Here is a 19,560-nt window from a genome sequence, read left to right as displayed (position 1 = left end):
CTTGTTGGTTTGAGTGTCTAGATGGATGTTGGAAAGCGTGCATAGGCAATGTGCATAGTGAATGAGCGTTCCTGGCTGGGTGCTGCTTATACCTCTGCTGGGAAGCCGTGAGCCCCGAGGGTGCTGCAGGGAGCCTGGGAGTGCTGCTCTGGGAAGCAAGATGACTGGAAGCAAATGATAGTGGTCAAGAAGACAGGCTTCGGCATCCGCGAAACCCCACTCCGCAGACTGGCCATGTGACTCTGGGAAAATTCCCTCTTGCCAAGCTCTGTTTCCTCAGCAGAACACTGAGCTGGCACCTTGGGGAGCCACTGTGAGGACCTAGCGCGGGAGGCGAGAGCGTGCACCTGGGGCAGATGCTCGGCTGGCCTCTCTGCTGTCCTCGGGCATTTCCTGGCACATCGTCTCCAGAAAGTAACTGCTTAGGACAAACAAATCCTCTAGTACATCGAAGAGCAATTGCTGCACAGACCAAAATAGCAAATGATATGTTTTTCCATACAACCTCTGACCTGGCAGTGAGGAAATGGAGGCTCACAGAATCAGGGCGACCTGCCCCAGCAGCGTAAAGGGTGGTGGCCCACGGGGGCTCGGGGAGGCACCGGGTCCCTTCCTCAGCTTTTTGGTCAGGGAGAGACTTTTCCATCAGGTTGGAAGGTGCGAATATTATAAGGATGGTGGCGGGGCATTTTTAATTTCAGAATGAGAACTGTCTTTATGGACCAAAGGATTGTGCTGTCAGGGTCCTCCGAAGACAGACTAACTGAGGGTGTGTGAGGGCATGCACGTGTGTCTTCCCATGAACGTATTCTAGAGTTTATTTCTCTGTTTAGATTCTGAACGGTGAAATTGATGGCCATAAGATAGGTACCTTTTCAAACTAACTTGGTATTGACAAATTCCTCTCCAAACTGGTTGAACTCATTTATTTGCCCTTTGGCAATTTATCAGAGTTCCTTTTTCCAGATACTCACCAACTCCCATTGGATGCAGTTTGGCACACTTAGGCTATTTTTTTAAAGATTTATTTTTATTTATTTTAGAGAGGGGGAGGGGCAGACAAAGAAGGAAAGAGAATCTTGAGCAGACTCTGCACCTGATGCAGGGTTTGATCTCAGGATCCTGAGATCATGACCTGAGCCGAAATCAAGAGTCGGATGCTTCATTGACTGAGCCACCCAGATGCCCCATTTATGCTATTTTTAGGGGTGAAGAATTTGCTTATCTGATGAAGACGAAAAGCACCTCTCCACCTCTCTCTATTGTATGCATTAACCTTAACATATCTCTGATGCTAATTCTTTTTCAGTCATGTAGGTTATGAGTACATTCTTCTGGTCTGTGCCCTGTTTTAACCTTGTGGTGTCTTTTGTCATGCAAAATATTTCTTATATAAATGTAGTCAAATCTGTTGATTTTTAAAAATATAATGTATGGGTTTTTAACTTGTTTGAAAAATCCTTTAGTAGTTCAAGTAAAAATACAATCTCCTGAATGTCCTTTTAACAATTACATAGTTCAGCTTTTTCCCATTTTGGTCTTGCATTTATTTTTATCCATGGTAGGAGGCTGATCGGTCACTTGGCCGGAACCCCTTGTCCGTCCCTTAGTGTCCGGTCTGTCCTTCTCTGAGCTCTCGTGTGTGGGGGCGGCTTCTGGGCTCTGTTGGGCTCCTCGCACAAATGTGATCCCTCCGACCTTGGAGTGGGTGCTGGTATCTGTCTGGTCATGCATGTCTCCTACTTGCCCTTCTTCAAAATAGTGTTGGCTACTTTTCAGCCTTCACTCTTTGACTTTAATCCCAGGAAAAATTATTCCTGTTTGGATGTATTATGGTCACTGCATAAAAATGTATAGATTGATTTGGGGAAAAGTGACTTTTTTTTTTTTTTTTTTTTTTTTACCATATTAAGATTTCTGTTCTGGAATGGATATTTATCTTCACTTACTTTGGTTTTCTTTTAATAAAGTTTTTCATATTTTCTGTAAAGTCCTTACACATTTTCATTTAGATACACACTTTAGATTTTACAGGTATTCTTTCCTTGTCCTTTCTTGTCTTTCTCCCTTCTCCTCCTTTTTGCAATTTTGAACGTCACCTCTTCAAATGGTTTCCTGCTGATGTGCAAAAGCTCTATTAACTTCTGAATATCACTCTTGTATTCGGTAACCCATCATCCCCTCTGATTAGAATGAATAAGTTGCCAGCACGTTCTCTTGGGTTCTCTCGGATTTCATAGAGGATTAGACTGTCTCTGAACCACAGCTGTTTGTCTGCATTTACTTTCTGCTACATCTCTTTTGAGTTTAAAAATTTTTATTTTCTGTTCTGTTCAATGCTGCCCTCCTGCTGTTGGAAGTTCTTGGTGCAGCCTGGGCTCCCTGGCCCCATCTCTCCATGGGTTTTGAGATTTGGGGCTGTGGGCACACCTTGGAGCCTCACCCCTCCTGTGCGGATTCCTGGCAGCCTGGCCCCAGACTGTGTCTGTCCACGGGGAGCCCTGGTGCAGCTGCCGGGCGGCTCCGGTGGATTCCTGGCGTGGGGGCGACTTTCACTGAAACTCAGTGTGAATCTCCCACCACCGTAAATCCACCCATGCTCATGGGAGGCACGGGTCTGGCATGTTCAATGACCAGGGATGACTTAAAAAAGATATTTTAAACTTGAGCCCAGGACACGTGAGGGGAATTTCCTGATTCTTATGCTGCTCAGTGGATTGTTGTCCCCGCTGGCCCCTCCCCAAGCTGACTGAGTGTCCCAGCTTCCCGCGGCTGGCTCCGTGCCAGCCCCTCTGCTCACAGGGCCAGTCTCTCCTTTCCTGTACCTCCACGAGTGTGAAAACCTGCCACCAAGGACAAAATGACAAACAGCCCAAATGGAAAACAGCAGAGGATGTGAGTGGACATTTCTCCAAGGAACACATGCAAGTGACCAAAAAGCACGAGAAATGATGCACAACATCACTAATCATTAGGGAAATGCAAATCAGAACCACAATGAGGTACCATTTCGCACCCACTGAGATGACCATAATAATAACAATAATAAGAAGAAAAGAAAATGCAAAGTACCAAGTTTTGAGTGAGACTGTGGAGAAGTTGGAGCTCTGGTACATTGCTGGTGGGAAAGTAAAATGGCTCCCCTGCTCTGGAAAAATCTGGCCATTCTGGAAAACCGTTACCATAACTCAGCAGTCCCCCAGGACGGTTGAAGACAGGGACCCCATGCAGGCTTCAGCAGCCCTGCTCCTGGCAACCAGAGGCAGGACCAGCTTGAAGTGCCCACCGGCAGGTGCATGGCTGAGCGGGGAGTGGTGTGCCCACGCCGTGGAGAAGGGCTCGGCCATAAAGAGGAATGAGGTACCAATCTGCTACTACGGGATGGACCTCAGGAATGTGATGCTACGTGAAGGAAGCCAGATGCCGAAGCCCTCTGTGGTCTGGTTCCATTTACGTGAAGTCCAGAGAGGCTGCAGGGGCTGGGGGAGGAGGGCCGCTGGGAGTGGGGGGTGCGGACCCCTCAGGGCTTCCTTGTGGGGTGATGAAATTACTTGGAAGTGGACAATGGGCTGGTTGCTCAACAGTGAGAATGTGCTTAATGACACTGTTCATTTCAAAATGGTTCATTTTATGTTATGTGAAATTCACCTCAATTAAAAAATATTTTTAAGATTCAGAATTCAAAGACGACGGACATTGCAAGCCCCCAGTTGGTGGCGGTCCAGCCCTGTGGTCACTGTCCTTCAGCCCCTTCCTTCCTGCCACTCTGGCCACCCATCAAAGGACATTTTCCTGTCGTCTCTAAGCGTGCGCGGTGACGTCCTTGTCGCTGGATGTCCCTGCCATCTGTAGGAAGTGCACGTGCTCTGAGCGGCCCCCCGTCTGCTTTAGCATGGACCTGACCTCTGAGCCCCAGGAGGGGAAAGAGCACGGAGCTGCAATCGGGAACACCCCTTCTTCTAGTGTGGGACTAGTCACACAGCCTCTTGGTCGGCTTCGTCCAGAAAAGACGCCGGCCATGGTCCAGGAGGTGGCTGGCCAGGGCGGATTTCCCGGTTGCTGTTGTAACATCACCTCCGTGACCCTTCAGGATGAATAAAGACCCAGATATGGCCGAGGGTCTCTGGGACTTTGGGTCCCCAGCCAAGGGAGAGGACGCTGGGTTATGGAGAACAAGCCCTGACGATTTGGTCTTCGTGGGAGCTGAGCGTTTGGTCCCTGGGGGAGCACGTCAGTGAGGTCCTACAGATCAACACCAGAGCTCTCCCACAGCAGTGGCCGGGCTGGGGGTTCGCAGTGACCGGCCGATGCAGGTGGGGAGGAGGGAGGAGCGCTGTGCTTCGTGAGGACCACAGACTCCAACAGCCGGCGGGCCTGTGTGTTGGGGTGGGGTGGATGTGTGTGCCGAGGCCACTCCCTCGTCCACAGACATTTAAGAATCCATACTGCAGAGGAGAGCGTGGATGAGCCCCACGTCTTAAATGAACTATTTTGGGAATTTCTAAACAGCTCCAGAACAACAGAATCGACATTGATTTATGGCCTAATTGTTTATGAGAAATAGAATTCAGATAGGCCGGGCCAGCCCCCTCCCTAGCCGCGCTTGGCCGCAGACCGCGTCTCTGGTGCCATCTGCTGTTCACCCGTGCCCGCGCCTCCCCCACCGGCGGGAGGGAGGACCCCAGCCGGGAATACGGCACAGTTAGATCTAGTCAGACACCCCGGGGGTCAACTTCCAAGGGATCCCAGACCAGAAACACGGACGCCAGCATCCGAGGGGCGAGATGTCTCTGAATCTGGCTAAGCCACTTGGGCTTGGGGATCGCCTTCCTGCCTCCTCGTGGCCAGCGCTGACAGGCTGCCACGTGCCCGGCGTCTAAAGCGTGTTGCTCCTTTCTCCCACCTCCCCCAGAAGCCAGGTGCCACCCCAGCTGTGCAAATGGGGAAACCGAGGCCACCTGGCTAAGTCACTTGCCCAGCATCTGGTGGCGGGAGACAACCAGGAGCCTGAGCCCGGCCTCCCCACTGCTGCACCTGCTGACAGCGCCCCCGCCCCGCCTCCGGGAGCCAGTCCGCCCAGGACCACAAGGTCAGTTCTGCAGTAACATTCCAGGCAAATCAGGGCTTAAAGTGCTGAGCTTTCTCGGCATCCCACGTACTGATTTCACTGAGGAAGTAACAGCGCATATTCACTCTATCACCTGGTACCTGGCCAAGTGTGGCTTTGGAGGACGGTGCACAAAGTCTGCGAGGTACTCTCCTGTCTAGTAAACAGGGGCGCTGGGAGCGAGCCAGACCCCTTTGCGTTATAAAGTTGGGTTGTCCGCTCTCATCTACTGAAAGCCCGATCTCCACCAGACCCACAGAGTCACAACGCTTGGCCGTCCAGACTAGACATTCCAAATGCCGTACACACTCCAGTGGGTGCCCCTCACTTGTCCCGGGGAACACGACCGCTTTCTAGAGCTTTACAAAAATATTCAGCTATATTGTTTCCAGAGTGGTTATTGATACTTTGTCTAGATATTTTTGATATTTTCTTTCAAGTTAACAAAGCACAAACATAGTTGCCCCTGTTCATTTATTTTCCACAAACAAGTCTGAGGAGCTTCCTCTTCGTGGAATACACCTGGAGTCCCATCCGTTTGTGTGAAGTGCTTCATACCCTCGTCACTTTAGTTTTTCCCTGGGGAGCCGGCTGTGATGCTATTGAATTCATGCTAGATGCATTTTGACAAGAACGCAGTCACGGGGATGTACCGGGAAGAGGGAGGACAGGCCTGACTCCTCTAGCGATGGAAACCCGAGGCAGCGTCCTCCCGGCCCACCCCCCTCCCCTCCACCTGTCCTCTGTCTCCTTCCCCACCTGTCCTCATCACAGGTGCTCCCAGGGAGGAAAGTGGGACCTGCAGGGAAGTCCTCTCTGCTCATCCAGGAGTGGAATGGAGTAGGGAGGATGGGGGTCAGCACTGTAGGTCTTGAAAGACCCCCTGCTCCCCGCCCCCCACGTTTGGCTCAGGAGCTGAGCCTGGCAGCTGACCATGAAGTCCAGGGAATGGAGAACTGTTAGGAGGCAGCAGAGATGCGAAGGGGTCTGCGGGGTCACGTGGCTGCCAGATGGTTGGTGGACCAGCATTTCACTTCTGTTGAGCCTGATGCCCCCGCTTACTTCACTGACTCCTATTGGCAAAGTGGGGGTTCCAGAGAACGAAGGGGAAAGAAACTCATGACTGTGAATGAGAGAACATGCAAATTCAGCATCTCGAGTTTTCAGGGAGAGCCCCCAGTATTGAACACCCTGTACTCTCAGCCTCAGCGGCGTCAAGACAGCCTGGGTGTGGGCACCGTGTGAGGTGCGGGCCCCGCCCCCGAGAAGGTGACCAGTTGGTGGGTTGGTCATGAGCTTGGATCAGACAATGGATGAATGCGTGATTCTATGGCACTTTGGGGACTTTATCTGTAAACACATCATTGACGTTGCATTAGGCCTCACACTCGTTTTCAAGTTACAGAAACCACATCAAACTGGCGCAAGCAAGATGGGCAGTTTATCAGCCCCATGGTTGAAAAAGATATTGCTTCTGGTGGGTTTGAACACAAAGGTCCTAACACCACTTCCCCTCCATGCCCAGGCAGGCACGTTTCCTAGGTGCACCAAGCACAAACTCCAGACTCAGAGCGTCTGCAAAGCTGGCCACCAGGACAGACTGGGCCGGTGGCTCTCCTGGAGCCCTGGGCAGGCCTCACCTATTGTGGGGTGCATGCCCACCTCGGAGCAGACACTGTGCCCGGAGAGCGGCCAGGCCCTTGTCACGGCCCTGCCCATGGCGATGGGTGATCATGGCAGGGTCATGCTCTCCTGGGCTTCACAGGATTCATTCCCCGTAGAAGGAAAGGTACTTTCACCATGAAGGAAGACAGGCTGCTGAGGAGGAGACCCACGGTGTTTGCCACACATGCCCTTTGCAGCCCCAGCTGCCGTACAAGCTGCACAAACAGGTCACAGAACGTGTGTGCGCGCTATTTAATACCGTCCAGCTGGGGGACAAGAGACGGGGACTAAGGGACAGGAGAGCGAGGATGCTCAAGCCTGACCGCACGTTAGCATCACCTGGTAAGCACGGGCAGCCCTAATGTGCCAGGATTCTGTCCCTGCACTCCTGATTGATTTCGTCTTGGGGTGTGCTAAGCTCCAGGTGTCTCGGGGCACCTGGGTGGTACAGTCCCTCAAGCGACTGACTCATGATTTTGGCTCAGGTCGTGACCTCAGGGTCGTGGGATCGAGCCCCGCGTCAGGCTCTACGCTGGGTTTGGCGTCTGCTTGAGATGCCCTCTGCCCTCCCCACTCTCTCTCTCTCTCTGTCTCTAACATAAATAAATAAATAAAATCTTTTTTTAAAAAAAGCTTCAGATGTTTCTAATGTGCACCAAACATGGAGAGTCAGGGATGTGAAGAAATTAAGGATATTGAAGATACGCCGGCCTTTACCAGTTCTGTGGGAAGACGGTGATGGTGTAGGTTGAAGTTGAGGAAAATCTTACCCACCAATGCAGAATTCTCTTGCAGCGGGATTTCTGGGCCTTTCTGTGGTCCGTGACGTGGGCGCACGTCCCTGCGTGGTCGTGAGCCACGATTGCTAGCAAGGGGTGCAAGAGATTCCTTTAAAGTTTGGTTTCTTTCCATCTCTTATTTTGCAGTAAGTATGAGCCAAGGAGCAGGGAACAGAAGGGAGGTGAGGGAATAAAACAGAAAAGGGAAACTGAGCCCTGCAGTTTGGGGGGTGCAGAAACAAGACCAGCCTTGCTTTCTATTCCCAAATTCCTAAAAGCACATTGCTAAGTAAAGTCTTCAGGCTACTCAGGGTCTTACTGTAGCCCGAGAGCGGCTTGGGGAGAGGCGGGGATGCTGGAAGCATGTTTCTGGCTTGAACCCCACGATGGAAGCAGGCCAGGCTGTTACGAGCTGTGTGCACAGACCCCAGACCCTCGTGGCCCTATAGCCAGAATGATTGTCTCCCAGGGAACCAGGAGCCGACAAGTCGCCTTAGGACGTCTGTCCGGTTCCGTTAGTGATAGCCCCTGCTAATTAAATACGTGTCTGGACGTGAGACGAGTGACTTTTTGTTTTTGTTTTTTTCTGTGTTTTTCTTTTTTTGGCTTTTTTTGGGGTTGAGTTTTGAGGTTGGTAATGGGAACATCATCACTTCCTTTGGCTGAATTGTAAAAGTTGCACAAAAGTTTGCAAGTTCCCTTCTTCTGCTGTTTACTTCAAGCCTTCCTGAAAGCTCGAGAAACTCCCCCAATTCTTTAGAACCATGTGGAAATTAATGTTTAGAAGCAAAAAACGCCCAGGCTTGGTGAGTGTCTACTTGCACTCACCAGCACAGCTGTTCGCCATAAATGCCATCCTGTGACTTACAGGACTTTTTCTTCCCTTTCTGCTTCAGCAGGGCAAATGGGACTCGACCTTGCCTGAGACACAGTCAGCTGCGTCCGTGGAGGTAAGACCTGTTCGAGTTGGCTTGTGTTTCTCCTGAGAATATGAGTTCCACGTTTAAAAGAGTGTTGAGCGCGAAGTGTTCTTTCAGTTTCTTGCGTTACCTGACCCTGCTCAGTCCAGCGGAGCCGGCCGTGGTGTGCTCTTAGAGGGGGGATCCCGCACAGTGAAGTTTCCATTATCTGACGCTCCGGGTTTAGTGATGAAACGCCTGGACTGGTGCGATAGCGTCTTTGTGCAGCAGGGGTCTGCCTTGTGTGCGTAGGTGGGACAGTCTCCTGCTTTCTCTGAAGACGGTGGGTTCTGTTCTGAATCTGTGGGTCGCTGGGGTCATCATATATATGATTCCATGTGCATTATTCCTTTTCAAACTCTACCATGTGCCTTCAAAATAAGCCGGGAGTCACAACAACAAGGGAGCCCTCAGAACGAGGTGACGCTGGGGTGGCGGGCTGGCCCCATGCTGGGTCTGCCGGGAGCTGTGGGACCGTACTGACTGCATGTGGAGGTCAAGTCCTCATCAGAAGCTTGTCTAGGAATTAGGCCTAAAATGGGTCATTTTAGATGAAGGTAGATTTCCTGCAGTATTTCGAGCAGCTATGTGGTTTGAATAGTAACATCGTAAATAAGAAGTTTGGTAAAGTGGTTTTATGGGTGTTTTCACTTTTCCTGACTCCCTGGAAACCGCTACGTGTCCAGGCAAAGCCATGACATCCGTATTCATCGGGGCGAATATTCCCAGCGGGCAAGGCGGGAGAAGACGCTTCCGCGAGTGGTCAGTCTCGCATTTGAGTGAACGAGCTCAGCACTGAGCTCTCCTGTTGCGCTTTTAGCATACTTACGGTATGTCTGCATCCAGTAGATTTTTATAAGTAGCTCAACGCAAAGAACTTGGTCAAAGAAAAGGTTCTCTGTACCATTATGTTGTGTGAATTAGATCTTCCTTATTAGACATAAACATCATGTCAGTGGAACTGAAGGTCGGTGGTGATGATTTATGGTCTGTGACATCTCAGCGTGGTTCTGGTTACTTTGGTTAAGTGATTAGACAGGTGTCTGAAGAGTCGTTTGCTTTGCAGCCTCATGTAAAGACACTCAGAAACAAGGCATGTCGTGGTGGGCGGGAATGGCCCTTCTCCTCTCATAACATCTTTGCAGTCTAGTTTATAACCCGTTCAAGAAAAAAACAGGTCAGCTCTCGTTGGTGATTCTTATCAGAGCTTTATCTGGCTCTCTGTGGTGAGGTCTGTGAGGAGCTGCATCTCACGGAGAGAGAAAAAGTCCCATTATTCTGCCTGTTGTCACACTCCACACTTGGACTGGCCCTGGAGAGCAAGAATGAAGATTCCATACTGCATGTAGTTCTCTTCTTTTGGCCAGAGAAACCGACGTAGGCAGATTGACAAGAACGTAGCTGGTGGGTGACGGAAGCCATGCGGGTGGGTGTCACGCGTGCATCGTTCCCAATAACCAGCCCTCCATGCATGTTGCAGTAAGAGCCACGGTCAGAGTCGGGAACATTTCTGAGAAGAACCATAGTGTGCTTGCGGCTCACATCTAGCTCAAGGCTCTGAGAGGGCCCTGGGAGCCCCGCTGCAGGGCCCGCGGCCAGCCTGACCCCCCTAGGGCTTGGCCACGTTTTCAGTTTCAGGATAGACACACACCGATCCGAGCTCACGCAGCATCACCAGGGAGCACGCTGGAGGTCTGAGCAGGGTGATGAGATCTTTGAGTTAGGAGTTGACCTCTGTGTCTGCTCTCCTCTTCCTCTGCAAAAGTTTGCATTCGACAGGTAGTTCGACCACAGGAGGCTCCTGGGGTCTCCTGTTTCAAATCCTAACGCAGATCCGGCTGTGGGGCTGCAGGCAGGTGCTACCACAGCTCTGGGGAGAGACACTACCGTGTTTTCCCAGGCGTGTCCTGGACGTGCTGATCCGGCAGACGCAGCAGGGGGCCGACTTCCGTGTGTTCTACCTGCTCAACCCGCAAGTCGTCTCCAGTTTAACAGCTCTTGGTGTTTCCCCTTTCTCTATTATGGCTTCACTCCTTATGTATTTGATTGTATAAAAGGAAATGTTCAAAGGAGACAAAGGAGGCGCCAGTGCCAAGGGAGGGATGTTTCCTTTTGCCACAGCGCCAGCAGAAGAGAGGGGTCGCTGCGCGGAGCCGTTCCTGCCCCTCGAGGGCCGTTCGGGTCCCACCTCTCTTCCTGTCTTCCTGCGGAACACGCACGCCCCCTGCATGGGGCTGCATCGTTCAGCCACCTGTTGATCTGGGGGGGGGGGGTGTAACCAAGAACAAGCAGATGTTCCCTCAGATTTCCTGCCACCTGGAGCCAGGGAGCGTGGCCGTCCTGATCGTCACGGAGCAGTGCTGGAGGCCAGGGTTGTGCCGACAGGGGAGACAGACGCAGGCTGCCCGGCTCTGGGGACAGGATGGGCAGCTGCTTGAAGCCTTGCGCCCAGGCCGGGGGAGCGTGTGACGTGCCTGATACGAGCTTGCACACGGCCTGCCTGACATCAGGGGGTGTGCGTGTGTCGTTTTAATTCTTAATAATTTGTGAAAAACCTGTTCTTTTGCCAGATACCTCAATAAGCAAAGAAAATAGCATGGTAACTCAAACTTAATCCTGTGAAAGGAAACAGAGCTGAAGTGCTGACATTCCTGGGACATGAGTCTCAACAAGTATCCGTCCAATGCTAACGCCGCTGCTTCTTGCGAATTCTGGGTGAGCGGAGCCCCGCGTGGAGGCTCACATGCATGTGGCCCCAGCCTGCATCACAGACGCGCGTTCAGTTAGGGTCCCGGGACGGAAAGGTGTGCTCAGTTCTCCTTTCCGTTTTGCTTTCTTCGAATGAAGCTTTAATCTTTCTCGTACTGGACCAAATTGATTCTGAGCCTTGTAGCTTCCGAATCAGGTGGATTTTCCTATTTCTCTTTGTCTTTTTCACCAAATCTTTCCCCGCCTGTTTGAGTCATAAAGCATAGGACTTGTGCTTCTTGATGGTGCGGTAGTGTGAGGTGGGAGGGGATGTGAAGAGATGGGTGACGCGTGGGGTGTAGGTGCAGGGCTCTGGTTTTCACTCTGTTCTCAGGGGTAAAATCCTATCACAGAGCTGGCTCCTCGTGTAGAGGAGCTGAGCCTCCTTGCTAGCTGGGCCCCGGGTTAAAGCGTCTTCATCCATGCCCAGCCCAGCGACATGCTGGGGACGCCAGTGGGGCCTCACCTCGCAGTCCTTGGACGGAAGACAGGGCGCGGAGGGGTCCCGGGTCAGGTGGTGGGGAAGGTGCGTCAGCACTGCGGTGGGCCACAGAGCTGGGTCTCGCATCTCCATGGCACAGGTGGGGGCCCAGGGAAGGGTCCAGAACAGTGGTGGTAGCCGAGTGAGCCGCGACCAAGAAGGAGCGCATCTGCAACCTCTGTGGGTGTTTCATTCCCTCCTTGAGTCATCAGGAAAGAGACAAATACACAGTCTCATTTCTGCATTTAATCACTGGATGGTCCCTCCACGTTTGTGTAGCCTTCAGCAGAAACCCTGGAAAGCATATAGGGGCCAGTTTTGTGCTAGGAACATCCTTGGATCAAGGTCATACTTTTAACTTTCCCTTTAGGATAGCTGGAGAAAAACCAAACATTAAGTTTAGGGGAAAACGTTGAACCCCGAATTTTAGCATATTCAGCTATAGCCCATTTCCCAACCAAAACCGGGCAAGATTTATAGAAAAACAAAGCAAAACACCAAAAAAGTCCCAAGGCTTTTTATTAAGTTCTAGGATCACAGGTGATTTTTTTTTTTTTAAAGATTTTATTTATTTATTTGAGAGAGAGAGAATGAGAGACAGCATGAGAGGGAGGAGGGTCAGAGGGAGAAGCAGACTCCCTGCCGAGCAGGGAGCCCGATGCGGGACTCGATCCCGGGATTCCAGGATCATGACCTGAGCCGAAGGCAGTCACTTAACCAACTGAGCCACCCAGGCGCCCCACAGGTGATTTTTTTGTCATACTTTTCTATAGTTTTCCAAGAATCCTATACTCCTTATAAAATAATTATATTTGAAAAAACTAATTAGCTAAGGCTCAACCCATCCTAAAAGTATTAAAATGACTATAATCGTTGGGTGGTAATGTATTACAGATGTCTTGGGTTTAGTGACATATGGAAAACTCTAATATCTTAGGTGATTTCACCAATTTTAGGTGACATTTCATGACATTTAGTGACAAACAGCACAAAAGAACTCAATTCAGTTAACTGACAAGTCATTGCAATTTACTAATGCAGCCTAAAAGAGGTTGCTCTTGTAATTATGGATCCAAGCAACCCAAAGGGAACTTTCTGTTTGAATTTGTAATTCGCCTTGTGACTTCCTCCTATTGTAATCATAGCCATCAAGATATTGACCTCAGGTGAACGTGGAGAAGCAGGAAGCTCTCTGTGGCAGATGTGGGGGGATGGTGTCAGCAGAAGGACCGCTCGTCACCGAGCACCTGCCACTGTCCCCGGCAACTTTGCATGGCGACTGTTCCTTTCCTCTTCCTGCATTTCCCAGAGGAGGAAGTGGAGGTCAGGGGGAAATGCAGTAAGTTGCTCAGAGTCATGCAGCTGAAGGGGGAGTCTCAGCTTCTTGTCTTTCAGACGAGTAGGATGCTCTTTAAATTCTTTTATAAATGCCGGCTCTACATCTTACATCCTGAGCTTCAGTTTAGGCAGCGTTTTCTAAATTGTGGTCTTGGGGGGAAAAAAAGAGCTACAGGAAATTATGGCTATCTTTTATGATCTATTAAAGGGTAAATAAAGCTATTATTTTTTATGACGGTGCAACTTATTTAAGCCTCTGCGCCGAGGTGTGGGTGCACTGGGGAACCGGCCACGTCGACTCCACGGCTCTGCAAAGTGTCTGAGCTGGGAGCGGTGGGAGGAGGGGCTGGCTGCGAGCTCAGGGCCGCAGATGGTCGCTGAGGTCCTGGAGAAGGCTCGACGGAGCCTGGCCTTATGGGGGCACCTTTGGAATAGCAGCCCCCGCAACACTGAGCTTCTCCCAGCCCTGGGTTTTCTACGCAGCACAGCTTCAGAAAATCTACTTACGCGTCTGGAGATTTTATGGTCCTTATGATGTCAGGCCCACAGTTGCTTCTACTGGTTTTTCCACCTGAGGAGTTGTCCACATTCTCAGAAAGCATAAGAAAGGACCAGACTAGAAGCCCATGGAGCTGGGCTAGCGTCCTACCCTTTCCCCACTTAGCTACTTGGTAACTATGACCTTGACCCCGGCCGTGTTACCTGCTGGGCCTCTGGACTGCATGGAATTAAAGATGAACGGTCAGATCTTTTAAGTACTTTGTTTTTCTTTCATATATGTTTGGACCTACATGGATGTGCATGTATAAATATATAAATGTGTGTTACGTAAACATTTCATGCATTTATAAAGGTAAAGATGTCTGTTGCTGTTGGTCTCCAGATTCCTTTTACAAACACTTTCCCTCATGTTATTAGAAGCTGCCCATTCCTGATGAAGGGTTTCCACTTCATTTCTCAGAGAATGCTAACACTTTAGCTCCCATTCTGCTGGAGACTCACGGCCCCCACGTGGGCAGCATACAACCCCCTCCTGACCCATGCACCTGCTAGTCGTGGGCTGGCTCTCCTCCCGTCTAAACCTCCCGGGAGTGCCTTGTCTTCTCTCCTTCCCTCTCTGCCCCATTATGATCCAGTCTGGTGCCCTCAGTTCCATCACAACTGCTCTTATAAGAAAGGGTGAATGAAAAATCACAGCCTGCCTTCTTGGACCAGGTCTGGGCTGGTCGGTCTGATTCTGTGAGGCCCCGAGAAATGGGACACCTGCACTAGGTCTTACAGGGGAAGACCCGCACCGAGGCCCTGAGGTCAACGTTACCGTGCCTGATGGAAGCGTGAACGGATGCTTTCTGTGTTGGCGGTGGTTTATTTCTTGGGCATAACTGTGCAAGCTGGAGGACGGATACCCAATGTGACAGCAGTAGCAGTCTCTTTAAAGCAGTGGCCAATGCACAGGGAGAGCTGTTTTTCAAAATTATATCTTTTGAAAATGTATTTGGAAGATGAATATGCCAGGATCGTCATGGAGATCTACCACGGCATTCAAGGCAATTTCTTGTCCGTCACCATGACAACATTCAGTCCGCGTGCCCACATATACCTGCAATTAAATTCCATTAGAAAGGAAAGGTCGTTAACGCCAAGCTGCTAGATTTACCACGACCACTGTTTAGCTAGAGACCAAAGACTTGATCTGTTTTGCTAATGCATTTTCAAAAGCAGTAAGTCTTGGATAACTACTCTTTCATCCTTATGGGAGTTTGAGTTGAATTGCAGTTGGGACACATCAGCACAGGTTACAGCCAGCCTGATGATTTGAGGTCCGGACTGTCCAGACCCACGGCTCCCCATTCCTCCTGCCCTGCTCCTTCTGTGCTCACGCACACTGCCACCAGGGGAAGACAGGGAGCGAGAATTGTCAGTGAGCACACTGTTTCAAATGATTCCGGCGAAACGTGGGGTGCAGAAAAGATGACATTTTTGGCTGAGCTGCTTTCCAAGTTTTCTGCGTTGCACGTTAACCTGAGCCGGCCCATTTCCCAGGGAAGGCAGCGGCCTCGCGCCCCTCACCGTCTGCAGCCAGAGCGGGCTCGGCGTCTCCGCCCGGAGCAGGTGCATCGCCCTTGCGTCAGCCGGGGGCTCTGCTGAGATGCTTCCTATTTAACCCTGGGGATTTCTTCTCTTATAGGAGACCAGATAGATACGCCCTTAGCAGTAGATGTTGAAGCCTTTCATTTTATTCTTCCTGGAAAATAATCAAAGAAGCTGTGACCCCAGATGAGCCCACTCTCCTCTCTTCGAAGAGCCACCCCCTCAGGCAATGCTGCTGTTAGCTGTGTTGGGAACCGTCCCTGTGAGAGAAGCTTCGTTTTCAAGGGGTTGCATCCGTTACAGATAGAGAAAATAAACTTTCTGTGTGTATTCCCTGCAGTGGTGATAATATTGGAACCTCAAAAACCCTCTCTCCACCAGCAAAAAGTCAGTAAAAAATTCTAAGTTTCAGTCTAGTCTGGATACAGTATTCTTTTGCTAAAGCAGAGGATGATTGAAATAATTGAAATCTCCAGGAAGGATCACAGGAGCCCAGGTTTTAAGGAGAATGTTTTATACGGTCCTCCTTCCACCCTCCAAAACACCGTGGAGTAGGGCTTGACGCTGCGTGAACTTCTCTTTTAGGGGAAAGGCATGGAACTAGAATGTGTTTTCAGCTTCCGATGCTTTGAGAATTCCAGACTGAATTGTGCAGGGACTATCTGGGCCCCAGTGAAGGAAGAGATGAGAAATTGGTGTGAACAGGGAGAACACTCACTTCTAGTAATTTCCCGATGTTAGTATTTTGTGCCAGCTTTCAGTAGCAAAATGGAATAGAGAGGTTTTTTGTTTTTCATTTTTTTGTTTTTTGTTTTAAGATGGGGGCACTTTTCTCTACTGCCATAATTTGGCCTGTGAACAAACCGTGCTTTGTTCTCAAATAAGCTCAGGGGTGCGACCATTCTGCTCAGAATGGACTAAGTGCAATGGCTCCAGAATAGAAAAAGATGGGTGCAAAACAGCAGATGTATGGCACATATTCTGAAAATCCCGTAGTCTAGGTTCCTAATGAAGTCTTTCCAACAGGAGGTAGGATGAATAAAAATTCTGCCTTAGAATTAAGCCCCTCTGAAGGGCTGACCTGGTCATTGCTCTTCCTGAAGCTCTTATGTGACCTCTGTCTGAGATGGGTGTGTGTGTGTGTGTGCGCGCGCACAAATAAGACACAGACCGGGATGAACGTGTGCGAGTCTGAGATGTGCATATGTGTACACACTAATGGGACATGGACAGGGATGACGTGTGTGAGTCCGTTCTGCCATTCGAGGAAAGGAACATATAGCGGATGCGCTCCAGAGGCAATGGAATGAGTGAAAAGATGTTTGGTTGGAACAGATTTCCTGGGACAGCAACCACTTGAGAGCGGACAATTATACAACCAGTTTCATTTGATTGGGAAAGACGTCTCCTTGAACGTATTGGTGTAAGGAAGGGATGGACCGGGCCACCCAATATCAAGGCAGTTTCTGTCCCTTTCATCTTCAATTTCTTCTTTGTCTTGGAGTCCTTCTTTTTATAACCTACATTTTTATACCAGTTTATTTCCACACCTGCACCCGCAACCGTGACTTCTGTTATCTGTCACCCAAAAGCTGAGTGTCGGTTGGTAGCTTTTTGTGCTGCATCTTTAGGTCTTCAGAGGAGGAGCCGATTTATGCACTCACAAGAAGCTTTAAAAACACCAGCGTTGTAGGTGCGACCCTGACCTCGCTCCTGGCTCACAGGTTTCGTGCGAAACCTCGCACGTTTCTGGCACGGCAAGATAAGGCTCATGCAAGTGACGGCTGCAAAGGCTGGTTGTTCTGCAGGAAACATGGGCGCTCCGTTTTCACCAGGAAGGCAAAGCAGATTTCTCTGTTGCCCAGCAGGCCCCACTCCCAGTTAGCCTGTGAGAGTGTTTAGTTGAAGATGGAAAGCGCGTGTGTGTGGGCGTGTGCATGCATGTGGCGGAGGTGTTAGTCAAAGGGTGAGACAGTGAGTGATGCAATCCTTGCCTAATCCGTGTCCATTAGTTGACTCGGTGCCACCTAAAACAAGAAGCCACCGTTTTTACCTACCCCTGTCCCGCCGGGGTCTCCTCTGTGTGGCAGTGCTCTGGGGCTGGAGGGCGGGCGGCAGGGAGGCGTCTCCCCGCCTGCCCCCTGCCGTGTGTCCGACACTTTGGAACGTTGGACTTCTTCCCTGCGAAGCTCCTGCTTTGATGGATTCGACCGCCAGATGTTGTGTGAAAGGCTGTTAGGCCTCCGCAGAGTCAGCGAGCTCGCATGTGGAGCAGGAGGGATGGACAGGCTCCAGGCGATTCCTCTCCTGCTTTCCCCTTTCACTTGGGAGCTGGCCAGGCTCTGCTCGCCTCCGCCCGAACAGCCCACCCCAGTGTGCCCGGTGCGCCCGGCGGGAGGGAGTGAGCTTCCACCCAGTGGCAGGAGGTCCGAGCTGCCGCGGAGGGGCGGAGGGGCGAGGTGGAGGGCGGGAAGAGCAGCAGGGGCGGCTGCGGGGAGCTGACAGCCGCAGGGGCAGCGTGACAATGGCTCAGACACACTGTGGACCAGCCCCTGGGTTCCTGCCGGTAAATGATGATCAGGTTGCCGCACAAGAAACTGCACAAACTCTTTCTCAGGAAGGTAAGGGGGCAACCGGGCGCTTGCATGGGGAGTCCTGGGGGGAGTTCTGACAGTTTGCCCCTGGGAAAGTCCTGCTGCCCTTGACCTCCACCGGGCGAGGCCTGAGGTCAGAGCTCTTCCCTGGGGAGAGGGAGGCTATCATCCCTGTCTGCGCCCCAGGCACAGGTCAGGGGTGGGGACAGAGAGCAGGTCCTCGTTTGCACTTGCCTTGGTTCTCAGGGCTGCTCCAGCCCGGATGGATGCCGTGTATTACTCTCGAGTGCATTTGCACAGTCAGGGAAGTCGGGTCACTCACTCATGGGTCCGCAATGTTACAGGCAAAGGGAACGAAATACGACAAAGTTGACGTTTATTGAAACTGTTACTGAAACCTGACGTTTTAGAAGAAATTCAGATTCAGCAGTCTGCCCTTACCTTTTTTTTCCTTTTTAAAAAACTTTTCTATTGTAGTAAAATAAACATCACGTAAAAATTTGCCATTTTCAAAATTTGCCATTTTCATCATTTTCGAGGGTCCCGCTCAGGGGCATTAGGTGCCTGCACTTAGCTGTGCGGCCGCCCCCACTGCCCATCTGCAGAGCACTCTCATCTTCCTGGACTGAGACTGCCCAAGGAACACATAGTCCCCACCCAGCACTCACCAGTTTGTCAGGCCGGCGTAACTCAGACGTGTTCTAGTCCCATGCAGTGAGTATGCGTCACATTACGGTCCAAGCCAGGCTGAGAGGCAGCTACAGTCTGTCTGTCCGATTTGCTAGAGAAAGTGCTTTGAGTTGTATCCCTTTTGGGGGGGATGGTTACGAAATACAGGGTTTTAAAAATCACCAACATACCAACATGGGTATGGAATTTGTGAGTCAATGCTTTTTTGAGAAAACCTGTGATTTTCCAAATTCATATATATATTTTTTTGTGTTAGACAAGAGATGTTCTGATTTCTCTTGTTTCTCTTTAGTAAATATCTCTAAATGGATGTATGCTTTTTATATGCAGATGTGGTTAATAAAAATGTTATTTGTAGATCTTAATGCATGAAAATATAATTTGAAGGTAAACTTACGTTTCACTTCAAAATCACTCCTGAAATACTATTTTTAGTGATTTTTTAAGGTGAATAAAAGCTGTTTCCGTCACTTTTGAGCTTGAGTAAACTAAGACATTAAGGAGACAAGGGGCATGGCCGCCATGTAGAAGCGGAGATGGATCTACACGCACAAGTTCACCCTGGACCTGCGTCCCCTCCCCCACCCCGCCAGCCCACTGCCGTCGGCACTGTTCCCAATGTTAGCTGTTGGTGCCATGTGCATGAATCCTGCGTCTCCAGGAGCATGTCCTCAGTGGTACCCCCTCCTCTCCCCAAAGACATCAATAGAGTTAACAGTTGTAATCAATATGAGATTAAAAAATAAGTAAGTGCATGTGGAGGGGAAGGAAATAAGGCAGAAAAAATCTGAAGCTCGGCGTGAGGTGACTGCCCCAAATGGAGGTCAGCAGGTGCTGCGCGCTTATAGACGGCACGCCGTGGGTGTCCTTCTCAGACTGCTGGCTCCCCAAGGAGTGGGATGCACACAGCCTGAGCAAAAACAAACAAAACCCCCAAACCAGGCGTTCAGGTGATCTCTTTGTCCCTGAGCCCAGAGGCCTTCCTAGAGAGGGCAGCACGGGAAACGTGGTGAACAGTGTCTTCTGCTGAGTGCACAGCATTTCTTAATAATGTTTTCTGTAATGCCCTGAATTGTAGGCTCAGGGCGTAAGACCCAGAGACAAAGCA

The 19,560-nt window shown here is 50.5% G+C and overlaps 1 protein-coding gene across 2 annotated transcripts in view; it reads left to right on the top strand.

Annotated features, from left to right (window-relative positions):
* Positions 1–19,560, top strand: part of RPS6KA2 (ribosomal protein S6 kinase A2) — a 339,623-nt gene that overhangs the window by 38,021 nt on the left and 282,042 nt on the right. Inside the window, exons 1-2 of one of the 2 annotated variants that reach the window (XM_045865877.3) lie at positions 8,301–8,357; positions 8,448–8,501. In XM_045865877.3, the coding sequence (XP_045721833.1) occupies positions 8,316–8,357; positions 8,448–8,501 (96 nt within the window). In that variant the 5' untranslated portion in view covers positions 8,301–8,315. Of the gene's footprint in view, positions 1–8,300; positions 8,358–8,447; positions 8,502–19,560 lie in introns of those variants that run through there. The other variant, XM_045865879.3, reaches the window with a different exon arrangement.

This window comes from Mirounga angustirostris, unplaced genomic scaffold (assembly GCF_029215605.1).
Source record: "Mirounga angustirostris isolate CCGP_5_RB_7025 unplaced genomic scaffold, mMirAng1.0.hap1 SCAF_8, whole genome shotgun sequence".
Classification (NCBI taxonomy): Eukaryota; Metazoa; Chordata; class Mammalia; order Carnivora; family Phocidae; genus Mirounga; species Mirounga angustirostris.
This window is presented reverse-complemented; position numbering and strand designations above follow the sequence as displayed.